The sequence below is a fragment of the Phalacrocorax carbo genome, chromosome 1 (genome assembly GCF_963921805.1).
Source record: "Phalacrocorax carbo chromosome 1, bPhaCar2.1, whole genome shotgun sequence".
In the NCBI taxonomy this organism is placed as follows: Eukaryota; Metazoa; Chordata; class Aves; order Suliformes; family Phalacrocoracidae; genus Phalacrocorax; species Phalacrocorax carbo.
This window is the reverse complement of record NC_087513.1, coordinates 66,524,384-66,542,943: the sequence shown is the minus strand read 5'-3', so window position 1 is coordinate 66,542,943 and position 18,560 is coordinate 66,524,384. Positions and strand designations below refer to the sequence as shown.

General features: G+C 45.0%; 1 protein-coding gene across 4 annotated transcripts in view; it reads left to right on the top strand.

Annotated features, from left to right (window-relative positions):
* The first annotated feature begins 455 nt into the window (after positions 1 to 455).
* Positions 456 to 18,560, top strand: part of BICD1 (BICD cargo adaptor 1) — a 194,288-nt gene continuing 176,183 nt past the window's right edge. For all 4 annotated transcript variants that reach the window (XM_064457805.1, XM_064457814.1, XM_064457791.1 and 1 more), the window contains exon 1: positions 456 to 745. In XM_064457805.1, coding sequence (XP_064313875.1) covers positions 533 to 745 — 213 coding nt within the window. In that variant the 5' untranslated portion in view covers positions 456 to 532. The remainder of the gene's footprint in view (positions 746 to 18,560) is intronic.

Genomic DNA, 18,560 nt, shown 5'->3' with positions numbered 1-18,560 from the left:
CCCCCCGCTCCGGGTGCTTCTGCCCCTGCCCCCGCGCTGCAGCGCCGCGTCCCCTCTTGCCCGGCGGGGAATGCCGGACCTGAGGACGCTGTCATCTTAAAGAGCGCAGGGGAGGGACCGTGCGGAGGGGAGGCGGAGGTGCCGGCTCCCTGGGAAGAGGCGGGCACCAGCAGCAGCATCTCCCCGGGAGCCGCCGCACCAAGGCGCGCTCCCGGCCGCCCCGCTCGCCGCCCCGGCCTCCAGCGCGCCGCCTCCCTCCCCGCGGCAGCGGCAGCGGCAGCTCGCCCGGCCGGGCCAGGCGCCCCCGCCGCCGGCAGCCGGGGCCGCCGCAGGGCCGGGGGAGCGAGCGCGGCCTCGCCGCCTCTCGGGGGGCGGGGGGGCCGCGGCTGCCGCCGGCGGCCCCGGCCCCCATCCCCATCCCCGTCCCCGTCCCGGCGGCGGTGGCGGTGCCGGTGCCGCCCCTCGGCCGCGCCCGCCCCCTGGCTGCCTCGGCGGCGCGGCGGCGCGGCGGCGCGGTAGTGCCGGCGGGGCTATGGCTGCGGAGGAGGTGCTGCAGGGCGCGGACCATTACAAGAGCGAGATCGAGCGGCTGACCCGGGAGCTCTCCGAGACGACCCACGAGAAGATCCAGGCGGCGGAGTATGGGCTGGTGGTGCTGGAGGAGAAGCTCACCCTCAAGCAGCAGTACGACGAGCTGGAGGCGGAGTATGACGGCCTCAAGCAGGAGCTGGAGCAGCTGAAGGAGGTGAGCGAGCCCAGGCTTTTGTCTCTCCCCGCCGGGTGCGGGGAGGTGCGGGGGCGCCCCACGCGTGTCCCTCCCCGGAGCCCCGGGCCAGCCCCCTGCAGGTGGGCGAGCAAAGACGTCCGGGCCCTGGAGCGGCTGCGGGGATTCGTGGGGTGTGGGGAGGGGGGGGGGGGTTCTCCGGGGCCGGAGGAGCAGCCGGGACCGTGGTGCTTAAGGACGGATTAGACAAGATTGCAGCGCCCCCCCCCCCCCCCCCGCCCCGGGAAATTTCCGTGGGGCCGGGGCCGCGCTCCAGCCCCTGCCGCCGGGAGCCACAACTTCTGGGAAGGGGGTTTTGCAGCACTGGAGGGTGCCTCCGGTCACACCTGCATCGTCCAAGGCTTTTTTTTTCGGAAGAGGAAATTAAACAGCCCGCATGGATGCGAGCTGAGCAAACCTAGTGTATAAGGACTCGGGATCTGTGTAAACAGTTGTCTGCGGTGCGTGAGGAGAGAGACAATTCCTTTGGAAGTTATTTATAGACCTGCTCTGTTCTGCCAGTCAGGGGAATCGCTGCCAGCAAGGGAGGCGAAGGAGCTGTACAGTAGTCTTGGGGTCACCCCCCATCAGTGGAAATTAAACTTCTGCGCCATGCTGAGAGGATAAAATACTTGATCGGAGAGGTGTTTCTGGTTTATCTTCCAAATGTGTTTTTGTGACATCCAAAGTATAAAGCAGGGGAGTGCTACACCTTCCCCTTCAGCTTTGCGAAGCATGACTCTGAAATATCATCACTCTTCCTGTGTTCATTAAGGGAAGCAACTCGGGACTGGTACCGCGCACATCCACAGAAGGGGTCTGTGTACACACATAGGCAGCACTCGGATCTCTGCGTTTTCTGGTGGTTTTAGACTGCCTTAGAATGTAGCTAATTAGGTGTTTTGAAAAGAGAAGTCAAAGCGTCAGATATTCTCCCAAATTTAAAAGGTATCTTTTTGTTCTACAAAAATATATTGCTGTATATAATGTGCAGGAATTCTGTTCGGTCAGAAATCATGAACATATTCTGTATTGAGGGAAGCCATTTAATAAACTTAGATTATATGTAAATATATTATTTTGAATACTAAATGATGCACTTTTAGAAGTCTTTTTAATAAAAAAAAAAAAGTTTCGTTTTACTTGCAGGTAAATGAGTTATGCTACAGACTTGATTCAGTGTCCAGAAGAGTTGAAAAAATTACATCTTCAGTAAGAAGAATAAAGCTGTGTTTCAGAAACACCTATTGATCTCCTTAAACTTGATCTCTGCCTCCCCACCCCCATTGAGCCCATGCGGTAGGCTCAGGACTTTGAAACCAGTAATCATGGCTTCAGGGATAGAGATACATAACTTGCACTGGCATGAAGGCAGGGCCATTTGAAATGACTGGGCAGCAGTAAAGGAACAGAATTAAGGGGGAAAAGTGCAATGCAATTTCTGGTGGGGGGGGGGGTGTAGGGAAAGAAAGAGGTAAGCAGAGCTGTAGCTAGCTGTTATCCCATCACAATAATGTACAAAAGAAGGCTGATCAGAAACCAGTATGACACATGGATGCACGTGGCCACAGATAAAAGGGATAGAGCAAGGAACTGAGTTGAAATTATTAAACTAGAGGGATTAGTCAACAAGATTAACTGAAATCAAAGATGGGCACAAATTCTCTTCCTGTTTACCTCCCCTTGAAGTCAATGGGATTGCATACTCTGCAGCCCAGCATGGCTCCCGTGGGGCCGTGCCTTCATGCTGTGCCAACCACAGCATGGACACTGAGAATATCCACGAAAGGGATAAATCCTGTAGCTTGCCTGATGCCAAGCAGGAGTGGAGCCTCTCCAGTTTCCAGTTCAGGCCCAAGGCTCTCGATTGCAGAGCTCTCCGTAGCTGCAGGTCAGGCATTTCCATCCCCCTACCTAGGCTGCAAGAGGGTTTTTTTTCTTGCTTCTAACCTTTATAGGAGAAACCACACTGACTCTTACTGCACATGAAACCCTGAAAAGGAGAATTTGCTCATACCCCTTCCTGTCACTCCATTATGACTGTTCCCTGAGCACAGATCAGACTCGTAACTGTGAGACATAAGCAAACCGCACCTCTGACGACACTAGCGAGGCAGAATTTGGGTGGTTCAGGAAAACTGTCTTGCGGAGACTCGGGGGTGTAGATTTTGGGGCTCTAGGGTTCTGTCTGGAAGCTCTCAAAGCAGCAGCAGAAGTCCAAAGACAGCTTTTTTATTAAGGCTCCATCCAAAATGTGTAGAGTAGGGTCTTTGTGTGTCATCTCCAGCAAGCCCTGCAGTGGATGTCCTGGATGACGGCCTGGGTGTGGTCTGCATGGCGGGGCATCAAAATGCCACGACTGGCTAACGGGGAGCTTGGAAGACTCCCAGTATGTCAGTGAGGTGCTGTGCCCCATCTCTTACCTCGCCGCATCCACAGCCTCTCTGAAGTCATATAGAAATCAGGCCTCAGGTTTGCGCTGAAACAAATAGTTTATCCATTCATGAGGTGGAAGATTATGGGCAGGATTATGCTTAGGAGTATTAACTCTCCTTATGCGGACCTTCTTTGAACAGATTCAGTTACTGGGGTAGAACTTTATTGAGGCAAGTCTTCATTTTTTTTTTAAACTGTTTCGTTATTAAATTCTTGTGTTCTGTTGTTAGGAGTGTATTGTATTTATTGCTCAGCAGAGCTACCTATCTTTAACTACTCAGTTGTGGCTTAGCAGTCGAGGATCTGAAGTCTTCTCCCATGCTCCTTGATGATTCAAAGCTGCAGTGAACTTTAGCGGGGCCTTTACCATACACATTGCAATACAGAGGCTCAGCTATATGATTGTTGGAGAGTGAGATGGAAAAGTAAGGCCATTATAGGATGTTGATGTAAAAGCAAATTGCAATACATTACATTAAATATTAATACTTGTATACAGGATATATGCTATCCACCATGCAATAGGAATAATTTTAGAAACCTCTGATATTTCTTGCGCTGTATTCAGAGGTCTCCGCTTTAGCCTAAGGCTTTGATGTTTTGGGCCATGAGACTGATTTACATTACAAAAACTCTGAAGTTTTAATCAGTGACCTAGTAAGGAATTCTTCTTCCAAATGAGAGCAGTTATTACACACGTAAGCTGTCCAGGAAAGGCTCAAGATGTCTATCAGCTACCAACCTTATGTTTTCAAGAATGAACTGAATGGCAGGAATGTGAAAAGGTATACTCTGTTGTGTTGACTTTAACAGCTTTCAGTGTTATTAGATGGAATGCTTGTGGTCCTGATTCTAGACAAGATCGTAGTATTAAACAAAACATTATTATTTTTAAAGCTATATTAATTTTCATAGGGGATTTTTTTCCAGTCTGTAAATGATGTTTCTGTGCCTCAGTTACATCTCAAACTAGTGCAATTTTGGCCCTGTGGTAAAATCACTATAGTTTTAGGCCCCTGTTCAGAAAGTTACTGTAGCAGTTGTGGCTTTTAACCTGCAGTCCATAAGAATGCAGAGAATAAGACTCATGGCTATTAGTCATGGGATGGAAAGCAGCCTGGCTTTCACTGTCTTGCTGAGGTGGGAGTTTAATGACCAGCCTATTTTATGGAAGCCACCATTTTCCAGTGATTTTAGTTTTTTGTGGTCTTATGTGTTCACATTGTATTTGCTGTAAGGATAATGTTTCTTGCTAGTTTTCATTCTTTTAATGAAGTGTAAAATGGCTTCATATTGATCTTCTTGCCTGAGCTACCTGCTGTAGCTGTCCCTACTTGAGCAGGGGGGCTGGCTGAGGTGGTCCCAAGAGGTCCCTTCCAACCTCAACCCTTCTATGATTCAGTGATTAGCTACTGTGCACTGGTAGCCTGTAACGTTTTTAAAGGGGAGAAATGTCAGTCACCCCCAGTCATGATAAAATGGGGATGGAAGGCAGCTTTGATGTCCAGCTCTGCAAGACATCTAGGCCTGGGAAATCCTAAGCAAAGATTTCTCTTTGGGAATCAAATCGTGAACATAGCGGCTGAGTAGATCTTCAAGTCCCTCTCCTTGACGCCCTCCTCGACTGACTAATTTAGGCAATATCTCACACGGCTTCTTGGCTTTTATGTATTTCATTCTATGGAGAAAAACTCTTCCCCTGGATTACACATAGAGCTGGCTGTCTGATTTCCAGGTTGAAGATGCAGCTTGGTGTTTGCATTACTTTAAACTCAATTATCCTTGGTAAGTTATTGGAAACCAGGCTATCGGTGAGCAGCTCTAACCATGGCAGGTCAAAAATTCTTGTTGTCCTTATTTCATGGATATGTTGTGTTATGAAGTGCTTAGTCGGTTTACTAATAAGGCTTTGACAAACAACTATTGGTCTGTGACTGAAAAGGGGTTTTGAGGAATAGAGCTGAAGTTGTCTGGCAGCTTCTTTTCTGTTCTGTTCTGCTCTTCCCTGAACTGCTTTAATGCAGGTGACTCAAGCTCTGTCTACCCTCTCTTCTGACATGATGGGGCCCCTCCAACTCCGCTACTGTTCTCCAAAGCCTCCCTCATTCCTGCTGCTGGAGTCACCTCTCTGCTTCTTCCATTGTTGAAGCGTACAGTTTCTGGGACTTCTCTTCATCCAAAAAAGGCAGAAGAGGGGGAGACTCCCTATCCCAAATACAGCCCCGTTAAATGGGGATTGCTGTACACACCTGTCTGCATCACAGGATGCTTAGAAAAGTGTGAAGCGGCTCATAAATCTCAACAAAATGTTCTGAATTCTTTCCAAGGAGAAAGGTGTCCCAAATACATAACTAGAAAACTGTGAGCTGATGCCATCTCAGTGTATCTTCACACCTCCTTCCAGTGACAGCATCTGTGGGCCTGTGCTGGATGAGACTGAACATTTTTGGCATCTCATCCTGATCTCAACACTTTGTCCTTGGTGTCTGTTCATGTTGTGTCACTCAGAAAGGCCGTGCTGCCTGGCATCGAGCTCAAAGATGAGGAGAGGGCAAGGGTGAGTGAGCCGGAGGGACTGCACTCAGAGGCTCTCTGCAGTGCTGTCTCCTCCAGAGCCCAGCCAACACTGCCTCTGTCTCTAAGGCACACGCTGCTAATGGAAGAGTTTTTACCCAGTTCCCTTTCACAGCTGGCCTGGTTAGGAGAAGAGAGCAGAGCAGTACAGGAAACGGTTAAATGCAGAAAGGAGCATGTGGAAGGCAATATAAGAACTTCAGTGATCAAGCTGTTACGCAGGGGCTTACACAGCAGCTGGATCCAGAACAGCCCTAAGTGGCATTCATCACTCTGTGCTTTCCACGTAAGCATAGGTCTACAGCAAGAAGAGCTTGAAGATGTTCTGAGCAGTTCATTTGGGGAGGTATGCTTACAAGGAATGCCTTAAGAAAATCAAGCAGCAGCTTGCAAAGCTTTCATTCAGCTATTACAGGCTGGGGAGCAGGTCTGTGGGAAAGGGCTTGGGGATCCTAGAGGACAGTGAGCTGAACATGGGCCAGCACTGTGCCCTGACATTGAAAAGGCTAACAGCATCCCATACCGTTGTTAGCACAAGCATAGCAGGTAGGCTGAGAGAAGTGATTATGACTTTCAAGCTGGTACTTGTTGGACCCCATCTGGGAAACGGCATCCAGTTTTGGGCTCCCCTAATACAAGAAATACACCGATAAACCAGACTGAGTTCAGCAGAGGGCCACCAGGATGGTCAAGAGCTGAAGCACTTGCCCTGTGAGGAGAGGCTGAGGGGGCTGGGCTCATTCAGCCTGGAAAAGAGATGGCTGTGGGGAACCCAGCAGCAGCCTGCCCATACCTACAAGGAGGTTACTGAGAAGGCAGAGCCAGGCTCTTCACAGTGGTGCATGGTGGGAGGATGAGACAACTGGCATAAATTGAAACTAGAGCGGTTCAGACTGGATTAAGGAAGAAGTGTTTCTCCATGAGGACAGGCACTGCCACAGGTTACCCAGAGAGGTTGTACATGTCCTTCCATGGGGATTTTCAAGCCCCAGCTGGATACAGCCTTAAGGAACACAGTCTGAGCTCAGAGCTGCCCCTGCTTTGAGCAAGAGGTTGGACTAGAGAAGAAAGCAGGTAGATAGCAAGGGACCTTGAACAATGCAAAGTCTCTGAGGGTGCCCATTGTGCCCAGTTAAATTCCAGTAGCAGCTTGCTGTGAGTTGCCCAATACGTAACAGCATGCTGCTTGGAAACAGTGGCCATTAGCAGAGCCTCAGCCTCACTTCTGGCTTGAATTTCATTTTCTCTTGCTTGTCATTAGGCCTGCATTGACCTGGGGTTACTAAGGGTGTACTTTGATGTACTCTTCTCTCAGCAAGATGACTCCGCACCTCCCTTTGTCATTCCTGCCCCTGTTCTGGCTCTCAGTTGTGCAACTGTTTATACTGTCACACCAGGGTGGAAAACTAACCTCAGTTAAAAATAACCGAGGAGGGGGTGTATGCTATCTGTAACCCAGATTGGTTACACGGTCTGGTTCACAATACATTCCCATACACCGTTTTACCTGCATTGCCAAAAAGTCAGCAGAAGGATGGAAATGAATGCTGAAGAAAGAGGGGGGCGGGATGAACTGCTTAAACAGGTACTGATGTTAAAAGAGATGCTTATCAAATCATGGCAGGATTGCTTCCTCTAAGAGGAAATGAATCGTGCGCATAGCCTACAGAAAACATAAGCAGCTGAAATAATCTTAGGGGAAATTAGGGCTGTTGCTGGAGCTTTGGCAGCACGCAAAGAAAAATGTAGATGAACCTTTTTTTTTTTTTGTTTCCCCCAGGGACCTGTGTTGCCAGTTGCTCTCAGTAATTGCATTGTGTCCTTATGAGCCAGTACAGATAAACATGCTTTTTTATACCTCCTTCAACACCCAACCCTTAAACAATGATAGTTAGCTTTAAACACTGGGGGCTCACACACTCCTGAAATAAGTCTAAATAGACTTCAGTTTGTTTTCTCCCCACAGTTAAGTTATTTTTTTACTTTCACTCTTTCATCTAAGAAATCCCTCTCTAATCTGAGGGATACTGATTGAATCAGTCATCTGGGTTGAATTCCTCTGAGATAACTGGAAGTTGCAACTGTATTTTATGTCATGGAAGAGTTAATTTTCCGTAGATTTTCTAGAAAATCTTCTATTAGTACCAAATACAAAATGACTGATTAAAGTGTTAATGGATGAGCCAGGCATCATTACTGTGACGTACTTCCTGTCAAAGGGTCAAGAATGTAAAATTAGGGCTCAATGAAGAGATTTTTATCTAAAGGTCCACATATATTTGGAATTAGACCTTTTGTAAAGGGTTTAAAAAATATATTTGCTACCATCTTTTCACATTCCTTAAGATGAAATATTTTTCCTGCCCTTCTGTATTGCATTGTAGATTTTCTTTCAGTCTGTTTGCACAGCAGCAGTCAGATCGAACACCTGGCTTTATTGAAAGTGCAACTAGGGGCAAAACAATGGTGGAGAAAAAAAGATCTGGCATAAACCAGTAATTTATGAACATTCATCGTGATAAAATGAGGAGCATTCTCAGTGAGCTACGTAGAGTAAATTTGCACCTGAGCAACTTCTATGTACCTTATGCAATTGGCAGTTGGAGGAAAATACATGCAAGATCATGTTTTTCTGGCTGTATTGAGGTCTTCCAGAAAAAGAGCTTTCTTCCTGAACAACTCTTCAGCTTTTCAGACGAGCTCCTCATTTTCAGCACCTCATTTTCTGTCATGCTTTTGCATTGGTGCTTCATTCAGTATATGGACAATAGGAAAAAATCTGATTTGCCGCTTGTTTCTGCATCCCTCATGGCTCTGCTACATTGTAGAGCTTTGCTGCACAGTTGCCTTTGCTATGGATTTCCCTTCCATATTTGTCTGATACCTGAGGGGGTAATGTTTAATTCAATACAATTCTGTACCGTACATTTTTAGTTTCGGGTGATTTCAATTTATAATGGCAGAGACAGAAAAGCATGCACTCATTTCTACTGAACTGTCTTACATTTGTGGCGTGACTTTCATAGCCCTCTTCTTTCCTCCTTTCCTTGTGAACTCAACAACACTTTATTTCATGGGGGAGGAGAGAGGATATATTCCTAATTTAGAGGAACTGATATGGCATGTAGAGACATGAATGTACCCTTTGTCCCTCTACCCACTTGCATCACTAGCAGCAGATGATTATGAGAAGCCAGCAATTTTTCATACTGTGTTGTGAAAGCAGTCCATGAGTACAGACCAACTACAGAGGGAAATAGTTAGGACTACTCAGAAGGTAAAAAAGGCATCTCAGCAAGGGCAGGTGCCTAAAGCTAAAGTAAGCAGGTAGAAATTAAGCTAGATTGTAGATTATTGTTTTAATGGGGACTCTACATCTCTGTGGAGGGTAGTATTAAAAAATAATTTCAGGATCATCATATTTGTGCTTCTGAATTTCTTTCACTACCAAAGTTTAATTAACTTAATAGTTAAAAAGAAAAGCAGGCCAGTGTCCTAAATATATGGTTTTGGGACAGACCTATGAAAACCGTTACCACCAAAAGGCTTTCACTAAGACTGAAATTGGTCCACTCCCATTTTCTGCATCTCTCTTGTGGTTCATTCCTCCTTCTCTGTCTGCAGCCTTTAATTTTCTGGCTCTCGTTCTTGTACAGCATTCGTCTCTTGTCCATGATGGTTTATATACTTTTTAAACTTCTTTTTTTTCCAGTCTTTGCCATACATCTTAATTTGTGTTGATTTGCATCTCCGTAAGACATGGAGCTGAATTTTTCATATTAAAGACCCTTTTTGTCGTTGTGTGAAGGTAAGAAACCTGGCCACCTGTGGCAGACAAAGACTTTCCATACTGTGCTCGGATATTGTAATGACTTGAAGGAATCCTGGAAATACTTAAAATGTTGTTTTAGCATGGGCTGAAAATGAAACAGCAGAGGACTTGTCAACTTTGCTTTGCAGCAGCCTCACCATTAAAATAATCATTGGGAAGATCACTTTCAAAGCAGCTTTAAAATTTGTTTGGCTGAGTGTATGCACAGGAAGAAGATACTTTTTTCATAAGGTTTTGCATAAATCAACCCTTTTTTTTATTGTGGTTTGGTTACTGGGGTTGTTTATTTATTTAACCTCAGACAGGAAAATTGATGCCCAGTGAGGTTAGCTAATGCACTCAGTCCTCCTCATCAGCTCTGAGAGTGGAGCCCATTATCCACACAGTTGTGCCATAACCTCTCCTTTGCCTGCTCTCCCCTGAATCACACCTAATTTGCCTCTGTGCTGTACAGCTGTGTTAAACCCATCTACACCACAAGTAGTTTTCCAGTGCTAGCAGTAATATATACAACACTGTGCTTACCAAAGAAGCATAAAAGAAGACCTCGGTGCCCAGGTAGTCACCTTTCCCTCCAGTCAATCACTTGTGGGGACATTTCAACTAAATTCTGTGAACTTTATCTTTCCTTCCTGTTCTTTTTTGTCTATGTTTATTTTTAATTCGTGGTCTCTCAGAGCTCACAGAGGACACACAGTTAGCAGGAGCAATGCCATGCATTCGGTGTGCACTCTGGGAAGTTTATCCACACCGAACAGCTTCTCCTTGGTTCCCCTAGCCACTCTGGATGGGTTTAAATGTCAGTGTACTGAGAATGAACTGTGAAGCGCTGTTTGTCATCACTGACTAATGGCTACATCCATGGAGGGAAGCTGGAAGTTGTTAACAGTTGGAGTTTTAACTTCTGTTTCGGACACTTAGAGGAGGAAAAGCATCTCCTAGTAGTTGTAAAGCTCAGATGGGAAGACAGAAAAGGACCAGCAAACCTCTATGTATAAATATAGGAATTTGGGTCAGGCAAAGAGAACAGGTGGCTTGGTGAAATAACTAATTTATAAAACTTTGGCTGTTGGCCAAACATGATCACAGGATGATTTGGATTTAGTCTTGCTCAGGACTGGAATCTTATCTACTCATATCCACAAGACAAGATGCAGGATACCAAACTTCACTGAATCCTGGCCCCATATTTCCAGCGAGACAGAGCTCTCAACCTTTTGGCATTTGATATTTAAGAGAGCTAGAGCATTTGGTATGGGGGTACGTGGGGAGTTCACAATTGGGTTAAACTGTCTGTGTAGGCGTAGCCTCTGGTTCTCAATTTGATGGCTAATCCAAGATACTTAACAACTATTGTCCAATTTGAATCTATGAATCCTCTTATTAAAAATGTGCTCTCAATGCTTGTGGTTCATGTAGTTCATAGTATTAATAAAGACAAGCTGTTTTTTTTTTTTTAATGTGGGTTGGAAAAGTTTTTCTTGGACCTTGCATACCTCACAGAGTTTTTACAAAGCGTTAAAAGGTTGCACTGTCCTGGATAATTCCAGGTGTCTTCACAGCAATGGCAAACGTGCGGACCGTGTCCAAGTTTAGTTGAAGAGAACATTTGCATTCAGTCCTTTCTGTCTTTGATAACTGCATGTGATTCCCACCTACAAAAAGTTAGGAAAGGTTGTATTCAAGCATCTCATGTGAAGAATGCTATCTCTATCAATATACCCTATATTCAGGATTGCATCTCAGGGTCATTTATAGCAGGTATGACTTGAAGACCAGTGCTGAAGTCCTGGCTACATGGGTAATTTAAAGGTAAAATGGGGAATGGTTTAATTGTTGAGCCTGTACCCACCACCTGCTGGCAAACAGCACTGCCATCAATGTGTAAGTGATAAAATGTGTTATAAACTGAGAATTCAGATTTCTTCCCACCAAAGAAGGGAGACCTGGCATAACTATAACGGAACTTCAGTAACTGGTCATGTGTGTGCGTTCGGCTAGCCCCAAATGTGTAAGAGCAAGGTGAAGAAAAAAAAACCAAACACAAAACCCATAGAAACCTGTTGGAAAGAGTTTTCTGCTGACATGTACCTTCCATCTGCAGTAAGCTAAAAATGTGCGCTAGATCAATTACTAATCCATAAAATCTCTGTCGTAAATCTGGGTCCTTGGTGACAAATTTTTAAGTAAAATGGAAGGATATGGTACCAAGGACTCCTCTGTGAAATAAAGTGTATGATATTTAACTATATATAAGAAAAACAGTAGTTAGATGGAGTATAATTGTCTATGTATACCAATATGGGAGATGGAGGCAAGTGACGTCTGTTAGGAGTGAATTACTTTGGGCATTAGGTAATTCCATTTTTTGGGCATTAGGTAAGTTTTTATTTTTTTCTGCCAGTTAAGGGCTGATGGTTGCCATCTGGTAATAACAAAACTTTCACTTAAGATGCTGTAAGCTCAGCTGTGTAAAAATAGTAGCAGATCTGGAACAACAGAGTTGAGTGATAAAATTTTTTTCCAAATGTGCTGAATTTGAAGTTACGATGATGCTATATATTCTTAGATGCTTACTATTCCTAAAATAAAATCTATATTAAAGTGATAGAGCTGAGTTATCAAATTTGGATACCTGGAAATTTGGATGCTAAAGCCTGTATTTTAGTTATCATGGAAAACATTGTGTTTGCTTTATTAAGCAGGCTTAGTAACCTTGTATTGAAACATATATGACTTCTTTTTGCCCTCATACTGTGAAATTACAGATCACACTTTTCTGGGTGATTTTATGTAGGTTTTGGGATACACATTCACGCTCCTGGCTTTAAAATTTTTGCTGTAATCTATTTAACCCTGCTTCGTGATTTGTGATTTCAAGTATTTTCTGTCTTCTTGGATGTGGAGAGATAGTTATTCAAGAACAGAAAATGCAGTGACGCCTTGAGTATAGCGTTAACACTTGGTGTTTGAAAAATAATTTACTCACTGTTCCTTGGGCTGAGGTTAGAGACATTCAAACATGCCTGTGTTTTATGGCTGTTGAATTAGCTTTTGTAGCAGATTAGACTGATGAGAAGACACTTAAATTTAAAATGAGCATATAAGCTTTGTTTGGGTATAAAAAACCCTTTCCCTGGGTATAACAGGAAGAGTTGCAGTTAAAGATCATGCTGTGATGCTGTGTCCACTTTTTATTCTTCGAAGATCTCTTATTTGCAAGATTCTTCTTGAAATGTGCCCCCTGGTTTCTTTACTGGTGAGGACTTGAGTTAGGCACCCACAGCTGAAGCTGGGCTGGGTACTGACAGTTGCTGCTTTCTTGCTGTTACCCAAGGATCCACTTCTTAATTATTCATAGAATCATAGAATCATTAAGGTTGGAAAAGACCCTTAAGATCATCGAGTCCAACCATAAACCTAACGCTGCCAAGTCCACCACTAAACCATGTCCTGAAGCGCTATGTCTACACATCTTCTAAATACCTCCAGGGATCGTGACTCAACCACCTCCCTGGGCAGCCTGTTCCAATGCTTGACAACCTGTTTGGTGAATCAGGTTTCCTAATATCCAACCTAAACTTCCCCTGGCGCAGCTTGAGGCCGTTTCCTCTCATCCTATTGCTTGTTACTAGTGAGAAGAGACCGACCCCTGCCTTGCTACAACCTCCTTTCAGGTAGTTATAGAGAGCAATAAGGGCTCCCCTCAGCCTCCTCTTCTCCAGACTAAACAACCCCAGCTCCCTCAGACACTCCTCATAAGACTTGTTCTCTAGACCCTTCACCAACTTTGTTGCCCTTCTCTGGACATGCTCCAGCACCTCGATGTCCTTCTTGTACTGAGGGGCCCAAAACTGAACACAGTATTCGAGGTGCGGCCACACCAGTGCCGAGTACAGGGGCACGATCACCTCCCTGCTCCTGCTGGCCACGCTATTCCTGATACAAGCCAGGATGCCATTGGCCTTCTTGGCCACCTGAGCACACTGCCGGCTCATGTTCAGCCGGCTGTCAACCAACACCCCCAGGTCCTTTTCCTCCAGGCAGCTCTCCAGCCACTCTTCCCCAAGCCTGTAGCGTTGCATGGGGTTGTTGTGACCCAAGTGCAGGACCCAGCACTTGGCCTTGTTGAATCTCATACCGTTGGCTCTGGCCCAACAATCCAGCCTGTCCAGGTCCCTCTGTAGGGCCTTCCTGCCCTCCAGCAGATGGACACTTCCACCCAGCTTGGTGTCATCTGCAAACTTACTGAGGGTGCACTCAATCCCCTCATCCAGATCATCAGTGAAGATATTGAACAGGACAGGCCCCAACACTGAGCCCTGGGGTACACCACTCGTGACCGGCCGCCAGCTGGATTCCACTTTGAAGAAGTGGGTTTGGAAAAGGGGATCCTGAATTCTGCCCCCAAACCCCATGCCAGAAACTCTTCTCCTGCCAGGTTCCTCAGCTCAGCTGTTCCCTTAGGAAAGCTCTCCGGGTAAGAGTGAGAAGCCTCTGTTTCAAGTCTTTTATCACTTATTTTTTTAGCAGAAAGTAATCTACCACTTGAAAATGAGTCCAAAATCTGATAGGCAACATTTTTAGGAGCTTGCAGTTCAACGCTTTGTGCTGTCTGTAGGGAAAGGAATTGCAGCTTTGCAAGTGACAGTGTTATGAATAGTCAAGCACTTACTGGAGCACTGGCACTAGATGGATGCTGGGGAAAAACCAGAGGCAGTGAGTCAGCATGACCTTGGCTGCTGCCAGAGGGATGGGTACCGCATCCAGCCTCAACAGTCATTGACATGGGTTGGGGTCTTTAGCGGGAAAAGCCTACAGTGAAATAGTATTCACTGGAGTAACCACTGCTGGTATGTGTCTGACAGGTGTCCTATCCGTATAGTAATAATGGAAACATCAGCATAAAACAGTTTGTAGTTATTAAAAAGTAATTTTGTTAGTAAATAGGTCTAGTTCTTTGTTACCCTGGGAAGGAACAGACCACACTCTGTTAAAGTGAAAACATTCTGAAGAATTGAAATACTACTTGTTTCATGAGCTGCTGTTTTGCCCGCTAGATCTCAGCAGGGTGGGATTAATTGTTATTTATTGTACGACAGCAGGACTTGCGGATTCTGTGATGCCTGGCACAATAAGTTTCAGGCATATAAAGCAAGGGTTAGAGATTTTACAGTGGAAATAGGCAACATTGTCAGGCATTTGCTATTAAGAAATAATAAGGGGAATTTACAGATGATTAATGGAGGCCCAGAAGCTGTGGAGAGATAGGTTGCTCAGCGATAATTTCATGGGAAATCTGCAGCTAAATCACAAAGAAAACTCAGATTTTTCTCCTATCTAGTCCAATAATTTATCTTCCAAAGATCCTTTCGTTTTAAAAAGCTGGTCAGCCAGAAAGCCAAAGCAATCAACTGCCCTGTACTCACTGACCAGTGTGTGCACTGGCAGTACCTCCCAGTGGTGTCAGCGTGACCAGTAAGGCCATTTAGGAATGGTGTTGCTGGTAGTTTCGCTACTGTAGCACAATCAAAACTTAAGGAAAACTGAGGATGAAGAACTTAGGGAAACCCCTTTGGTTTCTTAGTTCATTGTTTGGCAGGTGTTTCAGTGGCAAAGCCCTTGTCATTAGAGACCATCTGTAGCTCTTCACCTGTATCTCTGCCTCCTATGGAACTGTCCCCTTTGCCATACTGTCCTTTTGCGGTCCCTCTCCCACGTACTCTGGTGATTCCAGAGCACATGGAGAGTAGCTGGGATCCCAGAGTACATCGTTATCTTTCACCCCCAGCTGCCCTTTCTGCTCTGCCCTCTCCCCCCCTGGAAGCTGCCTGCTCCTGGCTGCCATCCCAGTATTTGTAACAGTCTTGCTACTCCTTCCCACTTATCCCCTTCCAAGCCACGATCCTCCTCTGTTGTGACTGAGATTTTCCTATTAGTATTTACTAATCCCTATAGCTCATTGAAATGTTTCATTTTTCTTTGCTCTTTCCCCACATCTAGTTGTTCATTGTGGGAGAAGACCAAATTCCAGCCGCCTCTCCCCACGGAGAATGCATCCCGCCTCTCCTTGCCCGCCATCTCCGCGAAGCCTCACCCCACAAAGCACCCCTTGTTCCTAGTGCTGCATGGGGAAAAGTTAAATGACACACTTTACTGTATTGAGCTCCAGCATGTGGGATGCCCTTTATAATGAGAGTACATGGGAAATCTTCATTTAATTCTGGGAGTTAATTTTGCAGTTCTTGGGAGCTCGGGCTGGCTAAAATCTCACAGGGTGTGCAGAGCTGGCAAAGGCTAATGTAGAGCTTGGACTGGGATTTTGTAGAGTGAGCTCTGTGGGGCAAGGCCTGCCCCTTGCCCGCCTGTTTGTATTGAATGTAACACAGTGAGCCTCTATTCTTGGCTGGGACAATTAGGTTCTACGGCAATATGAGTAATTAATAATAATAATGGGGCCTCTTCTGTGGATGGCCTGTTAGAAATAATTTTCTTCTGCCAGTTGCTTCTCTAGAATGTGGTTTTGAACTTTGAGATCCTGAAAGAGATAATTGAAACACAAGCAGCTGTCACAAACCTTTAGGTTTGTTTGTGTAGGTGGTGGCGGAAATTCGCAAAACTAAGTCGTCAGATGGCTCACTGGTTTGTGCATCTTTTGTTGCAGCACCGAGCTCTTATGCAATGGACCCGTGTCTGATTTTCTCATTAAGAGTGGGTTTCAACTGTTGCTGCTTTTAATAAGGGGGAAAGAAGTAAAACCATGCAAAGCAACCACTGATCCCCTGTTGCTCTGCACCCAATTCACTTACGAAGCAGACAGAATTAGCTGTGCTGTGTACTGCCGATGCACTGCTGTCAGGGTGGTCCAGCTGCTGTAGCTGCAAGAGGTAGGCTCTTGTTTCCAGATGTGGTTTACGGGATGGTGGTGACTCTGAATCCTGCCTTCACCCACGCGGCATCTTGGGCCTAAAGGCAGAATGAAGCATTTGGTTGCTTTGGGACATCACAGTTTTTCAAAAGCTGTTCTTCATCCCCTTTGCAGGAGGGGTGGCGTCTGGCTCACACGTTGCCATTTAGATGAGCCTAGTGAGTAGTGGTAGTACAATGTATGGAGAAATGTAAGATGGGTCCTCCTGTCCACACGGTTCATCAAGGTCTGAAGGCTCCTTCTGTCCAACCTCTTTCCTATATGTAAGGGAAGCTGAAATGTAGAGGCCTTCAGAGACCTCTTCCACAGCCTTCTTTGTAGCCTTTGTCAAAACTTTGCCAAAAAAAGACATTAATGACCCTGAAATTTAAAGTTAGTATCTTTTAGTTAGATCTGAAGTACCCAAAAGGTACTTTACTCCTCCAAATTTTTTACTACTAATAAAAACCTTATTCCTTCAATGAACACAAACCTGACTTTTTCAGGAAGCTGACAGCTGGTGGCATGATGGTGAAGATGAGTATGGCTGAGAATGTCACATCGTAATTCAAGGTTTTGAGTACTGGGCTCCCAGTAATCAATGCAAGAATGCAGGTGTACTTGGTAGATTGTTGTTAATGTGGAGGATAATAATTTCTGAATTATATTTTTCAATCCCTTTTCTATTTCTACTCTGGTAACCATAGCAATTACACTACAGTTTTGTGGTTTTAACCTGTCCATGACCAAAACCAATTCTGGTGGCCAGTTTGTTATTATGAAGATCATGTTGTGGCCTGCAGCCAAAGGCACTGGTACTAATACAGAACATGATTTTTATCTGTTCTCATAAGGTACACAGAGCCAGGTACAGCAAGTATTTTTAATTATTATATTTTTTTAAATAAAAATACTGGGCTCCATGACAACACTGTGAGTTATGATCTGAATTCTCTGTTGCTGCACCTCTCCTGAAATCAACAGAACTATACTAGCAAAGAATTTGGTCCTTTGTAGTGTTAAGTCACACAACTCTAAAAGCAACTGTCATGATGACGTTCCCACAACTATAAGGTGTTTGGGAGGACTTGGCAGCAGGCTGGAAGCACTGGTGGCTCAGTGGGCAGCGCTCTGGCTTCTAAGTCAGAAGTGAACTGGCGCCCCAGCAGTGCAGTTTGTAGTTTGGTTTTTTTTTGTGTTGTTCTTATGAGATGTAAGCCCATCTGTTTTCATAAAATTATTGCATATTACTTTTTCAAAAGGCAAATTAGTATTCTTGCTGCTTTTTTGTAAATTTAATATCAAGACAGCTATCCCTGGCTTCCTGTTTTTACAGAGCTGGTAGGCCAGATTAATCACCTTTGCAGTCTTTATCCTTTGGTCAAATTTGGTCATAATTAGCCAAAAGATTCCAAGTTATTAGAAAAGGTGAGACTTTAGGAGCCCATAAGAAACATGCTAAGACACTGCTTGTTGTTTGCCCTGGGTAGTTAAGTCTAAATTTTTGTTACCAAACCTTGGTTGCCTTCCATGGGGAAATGCATCCTAAAGAGGTTTGAAGCCAAATTCCTTTCTCATTTTTAGGTTTGGGATCTGTTTGCAGAAAGATTTTCTTCTATGATAGTTGTGAGAAGGCTTTTGGCTCAGTGCAGTGTGGCATGAAAAGGGCAGCAGTACAAGTGTCAGCTTTTACAAGTCAGGAAGCTTCTTACACTAGAAGGGATAAGAGTGGAATCTGGTCCTCATGGCTAATCTGGAAGTTATGCCTTTTTGCAAATGTTAGCTAAAACATTTAGCTAATATACTTCAAAACCCCCTCCAAGTGAACAAGTGGTCTGCCAGACAAATTCCTAACTCTAATGTAAGAAGGAAACGTGGGCACATCAATCCCCAAGTTAATCACTTGTTAGTATGTCGCAGTACGTGTTTCAGAATCTGTTCAACATAACTTGAACTGAGGGACCACCAGAAACATTGTATAGTTAGTCTTTTTCTCTACTACCTATATTAAGACTTATTATGAAGGTACAAAAAAAGTATAATTTTAA